Source organism: Gopherus evgoodei, chromosome 6 (assembly GCF_007399415.2).
Source record: "Gopherus evgoodei ecotype Sinaloan lineage chromosome 6, rGopEvg1_v1.p, whole genome shotgun sequence".
In the NCBI taxonomy this organism is placed as follows: Eukaryota; Metazoa; Chordata; order Testudines; family Testudinidae; genus Gopherus; species Gopherus evgoodei.
The window spans coordinates 78,778,412-78,798,197 of record NC_044327.1 but is presented as its reverse complement, the minus strand read 5'-3'; the positions used below and the strand labels follow the sequence as shown (position 1 = coordinate 78,798,197).

The 19,786-nt window shown below is 45.7% G+C and overlaps 1 protein-coding gene across 3 annotated transcripts in view; it reads left to right on the top strand.

The window, feature by feature from the left end:
• Positions 1-19,786, top strand: part of ADGRV1 (adhesion G protein-coupled receptor V1) — a 463,719-nt gene that overhangs the window by 37,142 nt on the left and 406,791 nt on the right. For all 3 annotated transcript variants that reach the window (XM_030567084.1, XM_030567083.1, XM_030567085.1), the window contains exons 11-13: positions 320-543; positions 17,367-17,493; positions 17,577-17,762. In XM_030567084.1, coding sequence (XP_030422944.1) covers positions 320-543; positions 17,367-17,493; positions 17,577-17,762 — 537 coding nt within the window. The remainder of the gene's footprint in view (positions 1-319; positions 544-17,366; positions 17,494-17,576; positions 17,763-19,786) is intronic.

Genomic DNA, 19,786 nt, shown 5'->3' with positions numbered 1-19,786 from the left:
GCTTCTTACTAAATTGTTGTATGAATTAAGTTGTAAACATCTTGTTTTATCTCTTTATTAATCTAAACATATATGATTGTATAAATGAGTCAAATAAATACATGAAATGCACATTTTCACAGTATTTCATTGATGTAACTCCATTGATTTCCATGGTGTTTCCATGGTCTGATATTCACTGATGTAAGTGAAAGGAGAATCAGCCTGTCCATACCAACATGCACACTGTCCATTTAGTAGTTTGTTAGGGTGCAGTTGATTTTTAAAAAAAAATTAATCTGTTGGTTTTAAAGTCACAGATTGCCATGTTGTTTTCTAGGTTTCCATTGCTCTACATCGAGATGGGACTGATGGACAAGCCACTGTGTTTTGGAGCTTGAAACCTTCTGGCCTCAATCCAAAAGCAGTAACATATGATGATCTAAGTCCTTTTAATGGCTCTGTTTTGTTTTTATCTGGACAAAGTGACACTACCATCAACATTACTGTCAAAGCTGATGATATCCCTGAAATGAATGAAACTGTGACATTAACCTTGGACAGGTATTGCATCCAAATACTATAAAAAGCAAATGAAATACCTTTCATTTCATATGTAGTGAACAGAATCAGATTACTATCACACAATTCATGCAGTGTGTTGAGAGAAGCCTGATGGAATAGTGTACCCTAGACCAGTGTTGTGGATGGTTTCTGTTTTCCCTGGAGGGTAACATGGGAATATATGTTCTCCTTGCTATCTAATGAGTTGATTTCATATTTGCTATGGGCAGAAATATGGTTTTGAAGACCTTGTTAGACTGCCAAGTTCACATTTCAACTCTGATCTCTCATTATATTTCTGTGAAAATATGCATGTACTAATCCACTTCTAAAAATGCCAAGGTATCCAGAAGTGCTATAGTTCTTCTTCGAGTGATTGCTCACATCCATTCCAGGTAGGTGTGCGCGCCGCGTGTGCACGTTCGTCGGAAACTTTTTACCCTAGCAACTCCAGTGGGCCAGCAGGTCGCCCCCTAGAGTGGCGCCGCCATGGCGCTTGATATATACCCCTGCCAGCCCACCCGCTCCTCAGTTCCTTCTTACCGCCGTGTCGGTCGTTGGAACTGTGGAGTGCGGCATAGCTGTCCTCCACGTCCCTAGCTCTCCTTGTTAACTACCGTTATTGTTACAGTTGTTAGTTAGATCGTTAAGTATAGTTAGTTAAGTAATATGGTGTAAATAGTATTGTAGATAGTTGTTCGCCGGTCTGGGCTGTAGCCCTTCCCGGCACCCGGCACCGGGCTCATGCCTGGTTCGCCGGGCTTTAAGCAGTGTGTGGCCTGTAAAAAGCCTATGCCAACCAGCGACCCCCACGACGCGTGTCTGAAGTGCCTGGGGGAATCGCACAGGTCGGACAAGTGCCGCATCTGCAAGGCTTTTAAGCCCAGGACAAAGAGGGAGAGAGACCAAAGACTCAGGACTCTCCTCATGGAGGCGGCACTTGACCCGGCAGCTTCACAGGCCGTGATCTCGGCGCCGGCACCGGGAAGACTCCCCGGCACCGGCCTTCCCCGGCACCGGGTGCAGAGGCGAGACCGTCAGCGTCTGTTACTCCAGCCAGGCAGACCCAATTGGAGCGCCCGGCATCGACATCAGCCGCGGCACCACCGGCACCGTCGACTCCGGGCCCGGTGGGTCTGTCGAGTCCGGTGCCGCCAAGCTCCCCCATAAGATCTGGGGTTGAGCTATTGGTCCCATCCACTCCGGAGACCTTCGCCTCGGCACGGGACCTTATCGCCCTAACTGAGTCTACTCAGCTGCCACCCCCGGTACCTCCGTCTCGGGACTCGCGGGGGACTGCCACCCCCGGCACCATCTCAGGACTCGCGCTCGCGATCCAGGTCCCGACGCCACGGTCGCTCGAGATCCCGCCGCCGCTCGCAGTCCCGGCACCGCTCCCCTCGGCGGTACCGGTCGCACTCGCGGCACCGATCGACCTCCAGACGGTCGCGGTCTGACTCCAGCCGTCGTTACCGGCACTGTGACTCTAGGAGCCAGTCTCGCCGTCACTCGCCGCGCCGGTCGACCTCCCGGCACCAAGCTGGTGGCAGGTCCCGGTCCCGGTCGACCTCCCGGCACCGCGTCGGTGGCAGGTCCTGGTCCCGATCCCGGCACCGAAGCAGCGGCCGGTACCGATCCAGATCCCGGCACCGAGACAGAACCCGGTCCCGATCCCGGCGCCGCTATGACTCCCGGTACCGATCCCCGGCACCAAGAACATCTTTGGTGTCGACCCGCGCAGACCCTTACCAGCCGGCGTCGGCCCCGCCATGGCCTTCTAGGCAGCCGTCGGTGTCTTCTCAAGCAGACAGCGTGTATGCGCTGGGCACCGACAGGCAGGCGGCATTGTTTCAAGACCCTCCGCAACAGGACCAAGGTCCGCAGCAGTGGGGGTTTTGGACCCCCTGGGCATACCATCAAGCCCAGGGCCCCCAACAGCTTCCTGCTAGGCCTGCAACGGCGGAGCACAGGGTGCCGGAGGCTTCGTTGTCTCGCCCCCCTCCCTCCCCGGATGGAGAGGAAGGATCCAAGCAGCAAGACCCTGCTCTTGCTCCTGAGACAGAGGCGAGGGCTGAGGGGGACCCCCCACTGGACACTTTCTTGCCGGGGGTCTCCTCATCCTCCTCCCCTGATGTAGCGGTGGCTGGCACCTCCTCCAGTAGCCCTCCTCCGCTGGATCTCAGGGCACACCAAGACCTCCTTAGGCGAGTAGCTCAGAATCTGAGCCTGCAAGCCGAGGAGGTCTCTGAGATCGAGGACCCTATCGTCACCATCCTCTCGTCTGATGCTCCCACCAGGGTCGCCCTACCCTTCATTAGGACTATCCAGGCCAACGCCAATACAATCTGGCGGTCACTGGCCTCCATCCCCCCTACGGCGAGGGGCGTCGAGAGGAAGTACATGGCCCCCTCCAAGGGCTATGAGTACCTCCACGTCCACCCGACACCGTGTTCCCTGGTGGTGCAGTCGGTGAACGAGAGGGAGCGTCATGGGCAGGAAGCTCCAGCTCCCAAATCCAAGGAGGCCAGACGTATGGACCTCCTTGGCCGCAAGGTCTACTCAGCTGGGGCCCTTCAGCTCAGGGTTTCAAACCAACAAGCCCTGCTCAGCAGATACGCTTTTAACTCGTGGGCGGCAGCGGACAAATTCAAAGAGCTGCTGCCACAGGAGGCCCGCCAAGAATTTGCGGCCATTCTGGACGAGGGCAAGAAAGTTGCACGAACCTCGTTGCAAGCTTCTTTGGACGCTGCAGACTCGGCTGCCCGCACCCTCGCCTCGGGGGTAACGATGCGCCGTATCTCCTGGCTTCAGGTCTCTGGCCTTCCACAGGAGCTCCAATATACCATCCAGGACCTCCCGTTCGAAGGCCAAGGCCTGTTTTCAGAAAAGACAGACCCCAGACTTAAGAGTCTCAAAGACAATCGGGTCATTATGCGCTCCCTCGGGATGCACACGCCAGGAACGCAGCGCAGACCCTTCCGGCCACAGCAGCAACAGCAGCGCAGGTCATACCCCCAGTTCCGCCAACGGCAGGACCTCAATAGGTGCCGTGGCAGGAATGGAAGGCGTAGGCATTCGGGGAGCCAGGGGGGGCAGAATCAAAGCTCCTCTAAGCCCCCGCCTGGACCCAAGCCTTCGTTTTGAAGGTGCGCCCGAGGGCGCAGTAACAGTTTCCCCCACGGATCCTTCCCCCCCGTTTTCCAACCGCCTTTCGTTTTTCCTCCCGGCGTGGACCCAAATAACATCGGACCGCTGGGTCTTGCGCATGGTGCAGACGGGATACCGCCTGCGGTTTATATCGTTTCCTCCTTCCCGCCCCCCTTCCTTGTCCCTCTTCAGGGACCCCTCTCACGAGCAATTCCTTCGACAGGAGGTACAGACGCTCCTCAACAAAGGAGCTATAGAGGCGGTTCCGGAAAACGAGAAAGGCAAGGGGTTTTATTCCCGCTACTTTCTGATCCCCAAGGCCAAGGGAGGCCTCAGGCCTATCCTCGACCTGCGAGAGCTCAACAAATACCTAGTGAAGTTGAAGTTCCGCATGGTATCCCTGGGGACCATTATCCCATCCCTGGATCCGGGAGACTGGTACGCCGCCCTCGACATGCAGGACGCTTATTTTCACATTGCCATTTGGCCACACCACAGACGTTTCCTTCGATTCATGGTGGGCCGCCTTCACTATCAATTTGCAGTCCTCCCATTCGGCCTTTCTACGGCCCCGAGGGTATTTACAAAATGCATGGCAGTCGTCGTGGCACATCTCCGGCGCAGTCGTATCCACGTGTTCCCTTACCTAGACGATTGGTTAATTCGGGGCACGTCGGAGCTACAGGTTTGCAGCCACGTCCGCAAGATCACCGGCCTGTTTGCTACCTTGGGCCTCATGATCAACATAGACAAGTCCACCCTGCTCCCCACGCAGAGGGTGGAGTTCATCTGGGCCGTCCTGGACTCCACCGTGGCCAGGGCTCTTCTGCCGTTACCGAGGTTCCAGGCATTGTCGGCGATCGTTCAGCGATTGCGTGCAGCCCCCTTGACATCAATACGGACATGTCTAACCCTGTTAGGCCACATGGCAGCATGCACATTTGTGACCGGTTACGCTTGGCTCCGCATGAGGCCCCTCCAGTTGTGGCTCATCGCACATTACCGGCCGGCAAGGCAACCACTAGACATGCTGATCACAATCCCCCAGGGGGTGTTAGATTCTCTCAGCTGGTGGCTAGACCAGTCCGTAGTGTGTGCGGGGCTCCCTTTCCACCCACCTCAGCCTTCGGTGTCCCTAACAACGGATGCCTCAGATCTCGGCTGGGGGGCCCACCTGGGAACCCTGAGAACACAGGGCCTGTGGTCCGCGCAGGAGGGGAAGCTGCACATCAACATGCGGGAGTTGAGAGCGGTCCGCCTTGCTTGTCAAACGTTCTGTCACCAGCTTCGAGGTCGTTGTGTCGCGGTGTTTACCGACAACACGACGACCATGTACTATATCAACAAGCAGGGCGGCACCAGATCCTCTCCCCTATGTCACGAGGCGATGCGACTCTGGGACTTTTGTGTAGCCCACTCCATTCACCTCACGGCTTCCTTCCTCCCCGGAGTACGGAACACGCTGGCGGATCGCCTGAGCAGATCCTTCCTGTCACACGAGTGGTCCCTTCGCCCGGACGTCGCCCTCTCAATTTTCCAGAGGTGGGGTTATCCTCGTGTGGACCTCTTCGCGTCCGGGGGGAACAAGATGTGCCAGGCGTTCTGCTCCTTTCAGGGCAGGGAGCCCGAGTCTATAGCGGATGCCTTCCGTATTCCGTGGACGACCCACTTGTACTACGCCTTTCCCCCGTTCCCACTGGTCCACAGGGTCCTTCTGAAGGTGCGCAGGGACAGGGCTTGCGTGATCATGGTAGCCCCGGCATGGCCCAGGCAACATTGGTACCCCATGCTGCTGGACCTGGCCATAGCCGACCCAGTTCCCCTGCCCCTTCACTCGGACCTGATTACCCAGGAACATGGGACTCTCTGTCACCCGGACCTGCAGTCGCTGCACCTAGCGGCGTGGTTCCTGCGTGGCTGACCGGTTCTGAACTGCGCTGCTCCACCCCGGTACGGGAGGTACTTTTGGGCAGCAGGAAGCCTTCCACTAGAGCGACATACTCGGCCAAGTGGAAGCGTTTCTCCTGTTGGTGCGTGGAGAAAGGTCTCCGCCCTATGGAAGTTTCGGTGGCCAATATCTTAGACTATGTTTGGTCCCTCAAACAACAGGGCCTGGCGATATCGTCTTTGCGGGTCCACCTGGCAGCTATCTCCACCTTTCACCCGGGTGGGGATGGCCGCTCCGTTTTTTCTCACCCGACGGTGACTAGATTCCTGAAGGGGCTGGAACGTTTACACCCTAACGTCCGTCTCCCTGCTCCAACCTGGGATCTTAACCTGGTGTTATCTCGGCTCATGGGGCCCCCCTTTGAGCCGTTAGCTACCTGCTCCCTACTCTATCTCTCTTGGAAGACTGCTTTTCTAGTAGCTATCACCTCAGCTAGGCGGGTGTCAGAACTCCGGGCTCTCGTGGTAAACCCCCCGTATACAGTCTTCCACAAAGATAAGGTGCAGCTGAGGCCACACCCTGCCTTTCTCCCCAAGGTGGTCTCGACCTTCCAAATCAACCAAGAGATATTCCTCCCGGTTTTTTTCCCGAAACCTCACTCTTCAGGCAGGGAGCAGCAGCTCCACTCGCTTGACGTCCGTAGGGCTCTCGCGTTCTATGTGGAGAGGACCAAACCATTCCGCAAATCCCCCCAACTTTTCGTGGCAGTAGCAGACCGCATGAAGGGGCTTCCTATCTCCTCGCAGAGGTTATCCTCATGGGTAACGTCCTGTATCAGGACCTGCTATGAGCTGGCCCACGTTCCTACGGGCCGTGTGACTGCGCATTCTACCAGGGCACAGGCGTCGTCGCTGGCTTTCCTCGCCCGCGTGCCCATCCAGGAAATCTGTCGGGCAGCGACCTGGTCATCGGTCCACACCTTTGCTTCCCACTACGCCCTGGTCCAGCAGTCAAGAGAGGATGCGGCCTTTGGATTTGCAGTGCTCCATGCCGCGACTTCTCACTCCGACCCCACCGCCTAGGTATGGCTTGGGATTCACCTACCTGGAATGGATGTGAGCAATCACTCGAAGAAGAAAAGACGGTTACTCACCTTTGTAACTGTTGTTCTTCGAGATGTGTTGCTCACATCCATTCCACACCCGCCCTCCTTCCCCACTGTCGGGGTAGCCGGCAAGAAGGAACTGAGGAGCGGGTGGGCCGGCAGGGGTATATATCGAGCGCCATGGCTGCGCCACTCTAGGGGGCGACCTGCCGGCCCACTGGAGTTGCTAGGGTAAAAAGTTTCCGACGAACGTGCACGCGCAGCGCGCACACCTACCTGGAATGGATGTGAGCAACACATCTCGAAGAACAACAGTTACAAAGGTGAGTAACCGTCTTATATGTGGCATGAACAGTTTCACAGTTCATGAAACTTTTGGTTCTAGCTCTTAATGATGATTTCCACTGGAGGTCAACACTCTGTGAGCTAACACAAAGAAGTTAGAATTGTAAATCATACAATACTTGCTACAGTCCACATAATGCTATTTTCCTTGATAGGGGTTATGTTTGCTGCTCCCATTGAAGATATGTAGTCACTCTCTTTTATGATAGTTCTTATTCTTGGGTATTTGACGAACTCCATCACAGCCCATGGGTTTTCAGGTGACAGCAGTGGCCTGGAGTTCCTTTTTTCACAATCATCTGGTTTGGAGCTTGTAATCTCTCTTCACTGATGAACAGTTCTCCATGCCTTTGAACCTCCACACTGTACTGCATCTTGCTGCCACATGCATGCATGCTTCAGTTAGTGCAGAATTCACTAGACAGACTAGCCCCATTCCAGCTCTTAGCGCCACCTCAGAACATGGTTTACACTCCCTTCCCTGCTCCCAAACAGCCTAATAAGGGTCCCTAAACGTATATATCATGCCTCCCATTTCCTACTTCACCTCCCAGTAGCCTGGGGCAGAACTTTCCAGCTGTGCCCCTCCTTTCAGCACAACAGATGAGCATATTTGCTGTATGCTGGGCATCTGGTACCCGAGATCTTCATCAACGACAGCTGCAGCTAGCGCCCAACATTTGCCCTTCCCAATCGGTGTCTTATCTGGAAGAAACACTTGCAAGGAATGCACACTAGCTCCCAGAAAGCTGAACAATCAAATGCAATTATTTCACACAAGCATACAACAGGTGAAGAGAAGAGAAACACCAGAGTCTCAAGTTCCTACTGATCTATACAAGGTCAGCATTCAGGAAGACAGTTTATCATATGCTACTTCATCACAAAATAAATCGTTGTTGGGCCTGCCTTGCAGAAACTTTGCTGGATGCTTCTGTAAGAGCTTCTTGTGTTCTCCACTGGCTACTGATTACATAAAAGACATAGACCCACTGAAGAGACAAATACAGGAGGAATATTTCCCTCGCTTCTCTGCTTTTCTTTCTGTGGCTGGCTCTAGATGGGACTGGTTTAGTCACAAGTGGTGCACAGAGGTCAGTGAAGCTGAACTGCTCGGTAATACCAACCATAGTATAATTAAATTTAATATAATTGTAGGGATGAAAATACAAAAGGAATTCACTGCAGTAGCATTTAACTTCAAAAAAGGGAACTACACAAAAGTGAGGAGGCTAGTTAAATGGAAATTAAATGGAACAGTCAAGAATTAAATGCCTGCAAGCTGCATGGAAATTTTCTAAAAACATTGTAATGGAAGCTCAAACTATATGTATACCCCAAATAAAAATAATAATTAAAAAACAGTAAAAGACTAAAAAGTGCTACCACAGCTATTCAACAGAGTAAAAGAGGTGGTTAGAGAGAAAAAGACATCCCTTAAAAAGTGGAAGTCAGATCCTACTGAGGAAAATAGGAAGGAACATTAATTCTGGCAAGTCAAGTGTAAAAGTATAATTAGGCAAGCCGAAAAAGAATTTGAAGAGCAACAAATGACACAAATTTACAGAAAATTTTTTAAAATTACATCAGAACCATTTTTACGTTGGTATGGTTCCTGAGGAAAAGGAGGTTACCTGCCAGCAGAAATTCTGGGCAGAGACTGCGGGAGATTGAGGACAGAAGAAGCAACTAAGGATTTGGGGAAATGATGTAGCAAGATAGGGTGAAGAGAATCAACAGAGGATGAGGAGGAAGCACAAGGGAGGAAGAAGAAACAGATAAGATTGATAGAAGCCAGAGACAGCACACAAGGACTTCCCCAATCCTTTCAGCAATGTGTTACATGCTACAAGTCTATTCCCTCCCTCTGATCACTCTGATCAACCCCCCCATTCCCACACACATTGTGACTTGAAAATTATGGCCACAGTGAGGAGTTGAATAGGGCACTATTCAGTTTAACAAATATAACCATTCTTCTATGGCTGTGCATTTCAGGGGCAGCAGGGGATACTGATCTGGACAGTGATGGGGTAAAGAGTGTGCCAACACTAAACAGATTTCCCAAGCTGCTGTTGGCAAGGTCAGAGGTGAAGAAGCAGAGGAAACCAAGCAGGAGATAAAATCCAAATTTTTCTGTGGACCTATGCAGTCTCTGTCTAGCAACGAGTTAATCTCCCCCAGGCCTATGGCTGAAATTTGGCAGTCCTAGTGCTAGCCGAAGCCAAGAATGGAATGAACATGGAAACCACCTCTCTCTGTTAGAAATGGCTCTTCCAAATCACAGGCGAAGGATAATGACAGGGTGATGTGTGAAAGCTTGCACTGCTGCTGTCTGCATGGTTTCTATTTTGTGGGGAACAGAAGACTTCAGTTTCCAGGGCTGGCAACCCAGCACCTTTCAGCAGTAATGAATTAGAATCAACACAAAGAGACTGCATGCTGGATAAGTGTTTTTGCTGTACTTTATACTGCATCAATCAAGGTGAAATTCAAATGTATGGGCTATGGTAGCTTTAATAAATTGAAATATCTATATCCACACACACAAACATGCATTTAGTAACACCATAGATAAAATATGCTGTTATGAGCTCTAATGAAGATTGTATGTTACTTACTGAAATTTAGTTAATGTGTCTAACTCTATTCAGGTTACATTTTTACAAAACATTAAAGATTTAACTACATCCATATTTACAAAGAAAATCTCAAGCCATCATAAATACATTTTCCCTCTCCTTGCTCTCCTGTTCTCTATTAAAAACCACCACCCTTCAGGAGAAGCCTCAGTTAATAGGTAGGCCTGACTATATTCCCTGAGTTAAACAAATCTGGGCTCTGTGTAATCAACTGGGGCAGAATTCAGCTTCAGTGTTGGGGATCCTTCTCTCTAAGAACCTTTCCTCCAGGCCCTTCCTGTTTAAATTATGGCACTGCTAGTTTACCCATGTCAGCTGATTGTAACTACCACAGTTCGGAAGAGACAATATTGGGACAATATTGTGGGAAGCCATGTGGGAAGCCATATAGGAAGCAGTCACTTCATAGGAAAGAAATAAAACCCCAGATTTCATCCAGAAACAAATTGGAGGCCAATACAAATTATGAAGGAGTGTTATATTGTGCACCTTAAGAGGACTGATTGATGAGGAGGCAACCATATACTGCACCTGGTGAAGATTCTGAGTGGATTATTTTGGGTGTAGCCTCATGTCGAGTGCCAGGCAGTAACTCAGCCAAAATCCAGACCAAAATATAAATAACCCTAGGTCACTGTGGTGAGAGCTACATGAGGAAGAAAAGATCCTTGTCTTCTTGCCAACTACAGATGGAAAATAGAAGTCCTAAAGTGCTTAGAGTATTTGTTCACACATTTTTTTGAAATCATATCTGATATAATTTGGGAAACTAGAACAAGGTTGTGGATGTACAATGGCCCAGATCTTCAGCCGGTGTAAATCTCCATAGTTCCATTGACTTCGGTGGAGCTATATCAATTTACATCTGCTACGAATCTGGCTGTAAGTATATTCAGAAAATGTTTACATTCAGAGTTATAAGGAAGAGGTTTAAACATTGCCGTTACAGACTGTAAGTTTGTGACCTTTCAGTGTGAAGTGTCTGATGATTTTCAGTGCAGTAGAAATTAGTCACTGGTGGAAATTCAGCTAATTGCACAGAGCCCATTGAAGGCCTCTCAGGTTGAGTAAGTTCCTTAATTGCAGTGCTCAGTTGTGGCTTATATATTGTGAGATGCCCTCTGCACTGAGGTTCAAAGAAACACCAGCACATACGATAATATTTTCTCCTTACTCAATGTTTTGACTTCACTATGCTTTCAGCTTCTCTTCCAAGAGAGCTGGTGTTCTAATACAGGGATGTGTATTGTTCAAAAATTTTTCATGTTAAACTACATAACTTTCACTGTAAAAATTTAGCTGGTCTTGTCTTCAGAGATTTATCAGACTTCTTGAAAATAAGGAATAGAATATTGGAGTGAGTGCTAATTCCAACTGCTACTGCTAATTTTGATTACCATTCAAGACAACAACAGAATTTCATCTGTCATTAATAGAAAAATAAGTGAAAACTAAAACAATCTCCAGAGAATCAAATATATTTTTGGATTAAACCCTAGGCAGAGGTATCCTCTCTGATGAGAAACTCAGTGGAATTTTTACTGTGGCAAATCCTACTTTAATACTTTTCTTTAAAGCTAGGTCTTGGCACTAATTAAATCAGTGGATAATCCCCCCAAAATTAAAGAGGGATGAGCATTGAATACAAACCTAGGAAGCAGAGTAATCAAACAACATTCCATAGCAGTTTGAAGTTTACTTTGCCTGAATCCCTTGCTCTGAACTAAATGTATTTAATGAAGCATAGTTTTAATGAAAAAAATAAACAAATTCACTGACAGTTCTGTTTTCCAGGCAGATTTCAAAGCATGGAACTCATGTTTTTGCTGAAAGTCTGATTTGCTATTCAAAATATTTGAACCTCAACTATGTTAAGTTTCTCCATTAGTTTTTTTTTAAATTTAAAATGGAAATAGTTTATAAATACATAGAAATTTCCATATTGGATCAAATCCAAGGTCCATTTAATCCAACATCCTTTCTGACAGTGTTCAATACCAGCTGATTGAAAAGAATGTGCAAGAAACCTTGTGAATCTGGTGTAAATTGTAAGAGGCATTTAGGAGACAATATTTTTTAAAAGTCTGTTTGTTACAAAAGTATCAGAGATTGCATATTTGGTTTTCTAGAAGGAAGCATTTTATACTTTTTCTCATAGACTTATAGATATTAAGGTGAGAAGGCACCGTCATGATTGTCTAATCTGACGTCCTGCACATTGCAAGCACAGACCCTCACCCACCCACTAGTGTAATAGACCCATAACCTCTGGCTGAATTACTGAAGTCCTCAAATTGTGATTTAAAGATTTCAAGTTACAGAGAATCCACCATTTTATGCTAGTTTAAACCTGCAAGTGACCCAGGCCCTATGCTGCAGAGGAACACAAAATCCCCCCAGGGTCTCTGTCAATATGACCTGGGAAAAATTTCTTCCTGACCCTAAATATGGTGGTCAGTTGGACCTGGAGCATTTCAGCTAGACCCAACAGACAGACACCAGGAAATAATTCTCTGTGGTTACTCAGAGCCCTCCCCATCCAGTGTTCCATCACCAGCCATTGGAGATATTTGCTACTAGCAGGAGCAGATGGCTACCTGCTGTTGTAGGCGGTCTCATCATACCATCTCCTCTATAAATTTATCAAGCTCAGTCTTGAAGCTAGTTAGTATTTTTGCCCCCAGTGCTCCCCTTGGGAGGCTGTTCCAGAACTTCACTCCTCTGGTGGTTTCTGTTACAATCTTAAATGAGATCAGATCAGATGTGATCTTCCTAATAATCAAGCATTTTATAGTGAAATTTTAAGATTGACAGCTTTTTCCCCATACCATTTGCTTGGAGAAAACAAAACTAAAATCTTTGACATATGCATAAATATGTTCTGACGAGGCATCATGACAGTGCTGCCAGTGTATGCCTTTAGCTGTGGGCATAGTAGGGGAAGTGTAAAACGAATCTGCTCATCGGGATAAATCAGAGTTTGTCACCATGATCAGATAATAAAAAGCAACCTTTGTTCCACCCCCAGGTTTCCTTAGAACTGCTCAAGAGCAGTTGAGGATTTGGCCCAATATTCACAGGGAATGGGGAAGAACTAAGATCATGTGCAACTCACTGCAGCAGTTGGAATATCTGCTGCTTCCATAATGTAAATCCTCAGTGTGCACCAGACAGCGCATGGAAACAGACTGTTGCAGGCATATGCCTGGGCATAGGCATGACATTTGCTGTTCTGGGTTAAGTCCCTAGTTCACTGCTACAAATGAATAGTTCCATTGAATCAAAAAGACTACTTTTGTGATTAAAGTTAAGCACACACACACACGAGTTTGCAGAATTGGGGCCTAAATCAGTAAAGTATATTCATTAATATGCAGTACTAGAAAATGAAAATTAGCCGGATCAGGCTCATTTTCCCAAGAAAATATATCATAAAAGTAAAGCCACATGAGTTCTGTAATGTGAATGTTTGGATCTAAATTTCAAATTCACAACACTAATTTCTTTTTTTTTATCTCTTAGTGACTAATGGATTTGATAATTCTTTTAATATCAGCATAACACAGGTTGTATATATTCAGGACCAGCATACTTACTCTGTGAGTGATCCCATTTATTTCAGTGCTCTGTGTGAGCAGAAGTTATGAAATCTAATCCTCATTGTTTCTATTTAATATTTTATTTTTTTCATAGGTGTTTATTTTTTCAGAAAAAATATACAAATAAATCTAGGAAAATACATCATGTCAAAGTAGCTGTATTATCCTCATTAGCCTGGATACAGTGCATATATATTTTTTAAATATAAGGACCCAGTCTTGCTTTGATTGAAGTTGATGGCAGACCTCTCTTTGACTTCAATGGGAGCAGAAGTAACCTCTCTGATATTAATTTGTAAGAACACCCAGTTTTTTATTTCAGGTTGTAAGCCTCATGGTATTCTTTGCCTCTTTCATTGTAGTTTCCCTCTTCAAATTTTATGCTGTTAGCCATATAGTTCATTACAACTTGCTAGTAGATGCTGACAAGCTTCCTCAGTCCATCTTCTTAGAGATTTTGTCTCAAGGTACGTCTTCACTACTGGCCGTATCGGCGGGTAGCAATCGATTTCTCGGGGATCGGTATATCACTCTCATCTAGACACGATATATCGATCCCCAAATGAGTTCCTGTCGACTCCGGAACTCCACCAACGCGAACGGCGGTAGCGGAGTCGACAGGGGGAGCCACGGACGTCGATCCCGCGCCATGAGGATGGTAGGTAATTCGATCTAAGATACTTCAACTTCAGCTACGGCATTCACGTAGCTGAAGTTGTGTATCTTAGAACGATTTCCCCCCCTAGTGTAGACCAGTCCAAAGTTGTATGTGGATTCATTCAATGTAACTCCATGCAGCTGAAAGGGATATTGTGTCTGGCTTGACCATTCACTCATTAAGAAATTATTATAATTTAAATCCTAACAAAAGCTTGAACATAATATTAAAAACCTACCTCGTAGTCAGGATGTCTCCTTTGTGTCCTGTGTTTATATACTACCAACAGCTTGGCTATTGATGTTATAATGCCATTTCTAAGTATGTGGGTTATATTTGTTCAGACTAAAAGTTAATTAACTTTTTTGGTTTAGCAAACTTGAATATTTTTCCTAGTATTTTCATTATATTAATACTTGGTTCTGAAACACTTTTGCAGTATATTTGTGAAGGAAGGAGTAAATCTTGGTCTCACTGAAGTCAATAGCAAAACTCCCCATTGACTTCAGTAGAATTTTACCCCTTCAGCCTAACTGTCGCCTGTTTGTACCATTGTGATGCATGATGATATATAAAAAGATGGGGCCATTAACACATAGTAAAAATATGGTGTTAAAAATTTCCAAGCAGAGACATACTCAACCTCAGTTCCACTCTGTTCTGGGCTAATCATTATAATTTGGTTACAAATATGTGACTAAAATTGAAGGAATTAAGAGATTAGAAAATACTTTTCTTTTATATATTGTACTTTTGTACTTTGACTAATCAAAAGATTGTCATAAATGAGACTTCATGTAACTTCGTGTTGGGCAGGGGTTTTTATGTGTTCTCATTCAAACTCTCCCTATGTTTATCTGCCAATATAGTCATTTTGGCAGATTGATGAAAAAACAGATTCTCGAGGCATGTAGAGCTGGGAATAAAGTTTTTTTGTCTAATTAAAGGCATGAAAGGCACAGAGTAATTACAAACAGAGCTGAATACAATTTACTCAGCTGCTGCGGTTTGTGAGCATGTACAGTGCTTGGCAGCCATCGAGCTCTTGGGGGAGGGCTTGGTAAGGAATGCCTTGAATGGGTCTTGACATACTGATTGGTCATGGGGTCATCTCTCCTAAGTGGAAACTGCTGAACCTCTTGCTGGCATTTGTCAACAGGGAAGTGCCAAGCAAGTAGCGTTCCCATAAAGTGAACATTATTAGCTATTGGAAAAGAAAAGAAAAAGAGCTTTAGTTTTTTTATCCTTCTCTTCTAAGATTGGTATTATTGAAATTCTGGCAAATGGCACTTTTATCCCTCTCCCCCTTTCTTTCTCTGTATTGACAGGGTAGAGACAGAAAGGTTTGTCGTGTACTTTGGGTAAGTGCAGCGAGCTGTGTCTTTGTCTTCAGTGAATCAACATTTTGTTTTGAAAGCGGTTGGGTTGGACAAGGCTCTGTCCTCTTTATTATTTCTTTCTCTCCGAAGAAGCATACCTTCTGCATCTCCTCAGGCAATGCATGTTTCCTTTGCAGTTTTGTTTGGTGACATGGGGTACCAGCTTGAAAATGCTTCTTTATTTAGGGTCTGTGAATGATAGATGTTATGAATGCATGGCTCAGCGTTTGATGTTTGAGTATTTGATGAAACAGTGGATTAGTTGTTTAAAATCGCCACAAGTACAACTTGCTTCAGTTAAATCACTGAACTGAGTACAATTGACCAAAAAAAGTGTTCTATAAATATCCTAAAATAACTTATGAGCAGAATTATTTTCTTCTTTAAATAACCTGCATATATTTTGTAGTACAACTTCTTCCACTGACACATCAATAATTTTCATAGTTAACCAACACAAACAAGTGACACCTGTTAAATAGTGAAGGACTCGTTGCTGGTTTCATCTTATATTCTGTCCTGTCTCTCTTGTTTAGGATGGGCTGTGATAGGTAATAATCAGGAACCAGGAGCATTATTCTTTAGTGATTTCCAGAATTGGCTTTGGGAATTTGTGATTCAGTAAATTCCAAACATTTGATAAATTTTGGTCCCAAGTGAAGGTTTATTTTCTTATTTTTCTGTGAAATACAGATCAAGGATGGGTAAGAGGTAGAACAAATGCAGACAATCGTGCTCTACATAGATCTTAATTTTCATTGGAAACAAATAATCTGAAAGGATCCCATTATGTGAAAGTATATGGACCTATATATTATCCAAATTCAAAAGGGCTTTACAGTGCATCCTTCAATGCTAGCTTCTCTGGTGTCTTTTATGCCATCAAGCTTAAAGTGTCACCTGTAAAGAGTCTGATGTGAGGGGGGAAAAGTACAAGAAAGCTCAGTGGAGACAGGATGATTGATTTATTAGAGGACAGGTAATGTTCATAACAGAAGAGGTCAGAATCACGTGTGGAAGCATAATTCTTCCTTCGGTTTCTTTGCACTTCATGGACCAACTTTTCCTTTAGCTCTGATTAAAAAATATATATAACCACGAACTCCTCTGTTTTTACTTAATTATGTAAGACTGGATTCTGTAATCAGATCTGGCCTGTTTGTGCCACTAACAAAGTGCAAAGTGGCCAGTAACTGGTCACAAATTGCCAACAGTGAAATCTCCCATCACAGGGAACACTCTGCTGGCACAAGCGTGCCAGTTACCATCATGCATCAGTCACCACCTGTCTTGGAATAGGAGGTATGTCAGAAGTGGGCATGGCAGAGCAATGCTACCCTGTGCCTGTGCTGCACTAGAGTAAGGGCCATAAAAAGATCTTTCACTCATGACAAAAGTTATTGCTGCTAGGAAGAAGCACAAACTCCTACTGGGTCCAGGGCTATCTCCCTGATATCACCCCACACATCCTGCACCAACCAATGGTAAGCCATAGGGGAGAATCACATTCATAATATCTAGAGTCCAGTCCTACTCCCATTGAAGTCAATGGCAAAACTGGTATTAACTTTAATGAGAGCAGGGTAGGTCCCAAATGTGTGACTATTAAATTAAGTGTGGCTATCTTGGTGATGTTTATTACACATGGAATAAAGTACAATATAGCACTAAATCTGATCTTTTAAGTATTTATCTGTACAAACGTATTTTCATTTCTTTCTCTGAATGTTCTGGGCACATGTCACCTTGTTAAATTCAGACCAACCAGGCACAATACACTCAACAAAAAGTGAAGGTATTTTAGAAGCAAAAAACCCAAATATAAAAACCAAAACAAAACAAATACATGAAAACTTTCTCATATAATTGTTGTGATTTTTTTGTTTAATCCATGTCACCACTGCAGTTAATTATTGATACTCTTTCATGGTTGAGACACGCAAAACAAACCCATCAGAGTTTACCATGACTCTGATACATTTATATACTTTGCATAGTACTGTATTTGTTTTCCAAACAATACTGCCACTTCAAAATAGCTCTTTATATTCCTTTCTCAGGGTCAGTGTGGAAAATGAGATCCTTAAATCTGGGTTTACGAGTTGTGAACTGATCGTTGTGGAAAATGATGATCCTGGGGGAGTATTTGAATTTTCTTCCTCTTCCAGAGGACCCTACACTATAAAAGTAAGTTTTCATGGTAGACGCCTGACCTTAAGAGTATATTTGAGTACTGGGAAACTGTTTGATCTTCCATTCTCTTTTTAAAGGAAGGGGAGTCTGTTGAACTACAAATTGTCCGCTCCAAGGGGACACTTGTCAAGCAGTTTCTGCGCTACACTGTAGAGCCTAGAGACAGCAATGAGTTCTATGGAAACACAGGAATTCTGGAATTTAAGCCTGGTGAAAGAGAGATCGTAATTACTCTGCTAACGAGGATGGATGGGGTTCCAGAGGTAAAAGAATTTTTGTACACTTAAATTGTGTTCACAAATTCTATGGTTTTCACAATTGTTTATGACACAGATGCTTTCACTTGTAGATTTTAGTGACATTTTCGATGGGTTTCTGTTGGTTCTTTTCAGTCTTTCTTTTCTTTATCAAGGGACACAGAAATAGAGAGAGACTGACTGAGCTATAAAACTATCACATATTGTGATACATGAAGGGAGGGAGGAGTGGCTCCCTTTGATGGACACCCAGCCAGCCAGTTAGCTATAAAGTCCCTCTTGGTCTGTTTACTGTTGGTAAAGCAAGCAGAGATGGCCCCTTAACTTCATGGCCATAAACGAGTTCAAAAGGTGAAAATCCCAAATGGGGATGCGGTACAGCCCTGTGGGCAAAGAGCAACTGCTGCAACACTAGGTCCCAGTCATTGGAGTGTTCATTCACAAATTTACGTATCATGGCCCCCAAAGTCCCATTAAACTTTCCCACTAGGCCATTTGTTTGATGGTGATAAGGTTGGCAACCAAGTGGTTTACCCCATGAGCTTCCAAAAGATGTTTCATGATCCCTGCCAGGAAGTTAGTTCCCGAATCTGTAAGGATGTCGGAGGGCCAACCTACTCCAGCAAAAATGTCTGCCAATGCCTTGCTCATTCTTTTAGCCCTGGTGTTGTTTAGAGCTACTACTTCTGGCCATCGAGTGGCAAAATCCATGAAAGTCAGTATGTACAGCTTTCCTCTGGGTATCTTCTTAGGGAAAGTACCCAAAATATCCACAGCTACATGCTGAAATGGAACCTTAATGATGGAGAGTGGCTGGAGAGGGGCCTTGAGCTGGTTTTGGGGCTTTCCCACCCTCTGGCACACCTCACAAGACTGGACATAGATTGAAACATCCTTGTCCATTCCCTCCCGGTGGAATGGCTTCCCCAAATGGCCCTTGGTCTTGTTCACCCCAGCATGGCCGCTAGGGTGATCATGGGCTGAGCTCAAGTACTTTTTCCCTATACTTAGTTGGAACTACCAACTGTCTCTGAGGATGCCAGTCCTCCTTGTGCCTACCAGAAAGGGTGTCCTCGTATAAGAGTCCTCCTTCTATAACAAACCTGGACCTATTAGAAGAGCTGAGCGACGGTGGGTTGCTCTGTACCAGCATCCAAGCTCCCTTGAGTCTCTCATCCGCTTCCTGCAAACAGAGAACAGACCAAGAGGGATTTTACAGCTAACTGGCTGTCTGGGTCTCCATCAAAGGAAGCTACTTCCCTCCCCCCCCTCATGTTACAAACATATACCTGAAGTTGTTTTGCATGAGATTGTACTAACTGGGGTCCTGTGCACTTTACATGGGTATTAAAGTTTCTGTGACACTTGTTGAAAGGGTAGGATTTGTCCTGATGTCTTTGATCAAAGTTCCCTCTTCCTCCATTATTATACAGCAGGGGTAGGCAACCTATGACAAGTGTGCCGAAGGCAGCTCGCGAGATGATTTTCAGTGGAACTCACACTGCCTGGGTCCTGGCCACCGGTCCGGGGGCTCTGCATATTAATTTAATTTTAAATGAAGCTTCTGAAACATTTTTAAAACCTTATTTACTTTACATACAACAATAGTTTTAGTTATATATTATAGACTTATAGAAAGAGACCTTCTAAAAACATTAAAATGTATTACTGGTATGCAAAACCTTAAATTAGAGTGAATAAATGAAGACTCGGCACACCACTTGTGACAGGTTGCTGACCCCTGTTATACAGCATGCTGAAGTTCTGTTGTCCACCTGACTATGCCTTTCACACCAGAAGTAGCTGCATCTCAGTGATGCTGTGCCTATAGTATTTGTAGAGCTTTGGATGAAACATGCCATGTTACATGATGGTGATGATGATTTGAAATGTTACGCTTATGCTTTCCTCTTTCTCCTCGACCCATTTAAAAGAAGAGCAACTCTTTTTTTCTAATGTAAAGTGCTGACTAGGGAATTGGCAAATTAGGCCAATATTTGGATTCGAATTATGATCAGGTTTTGGTCCTA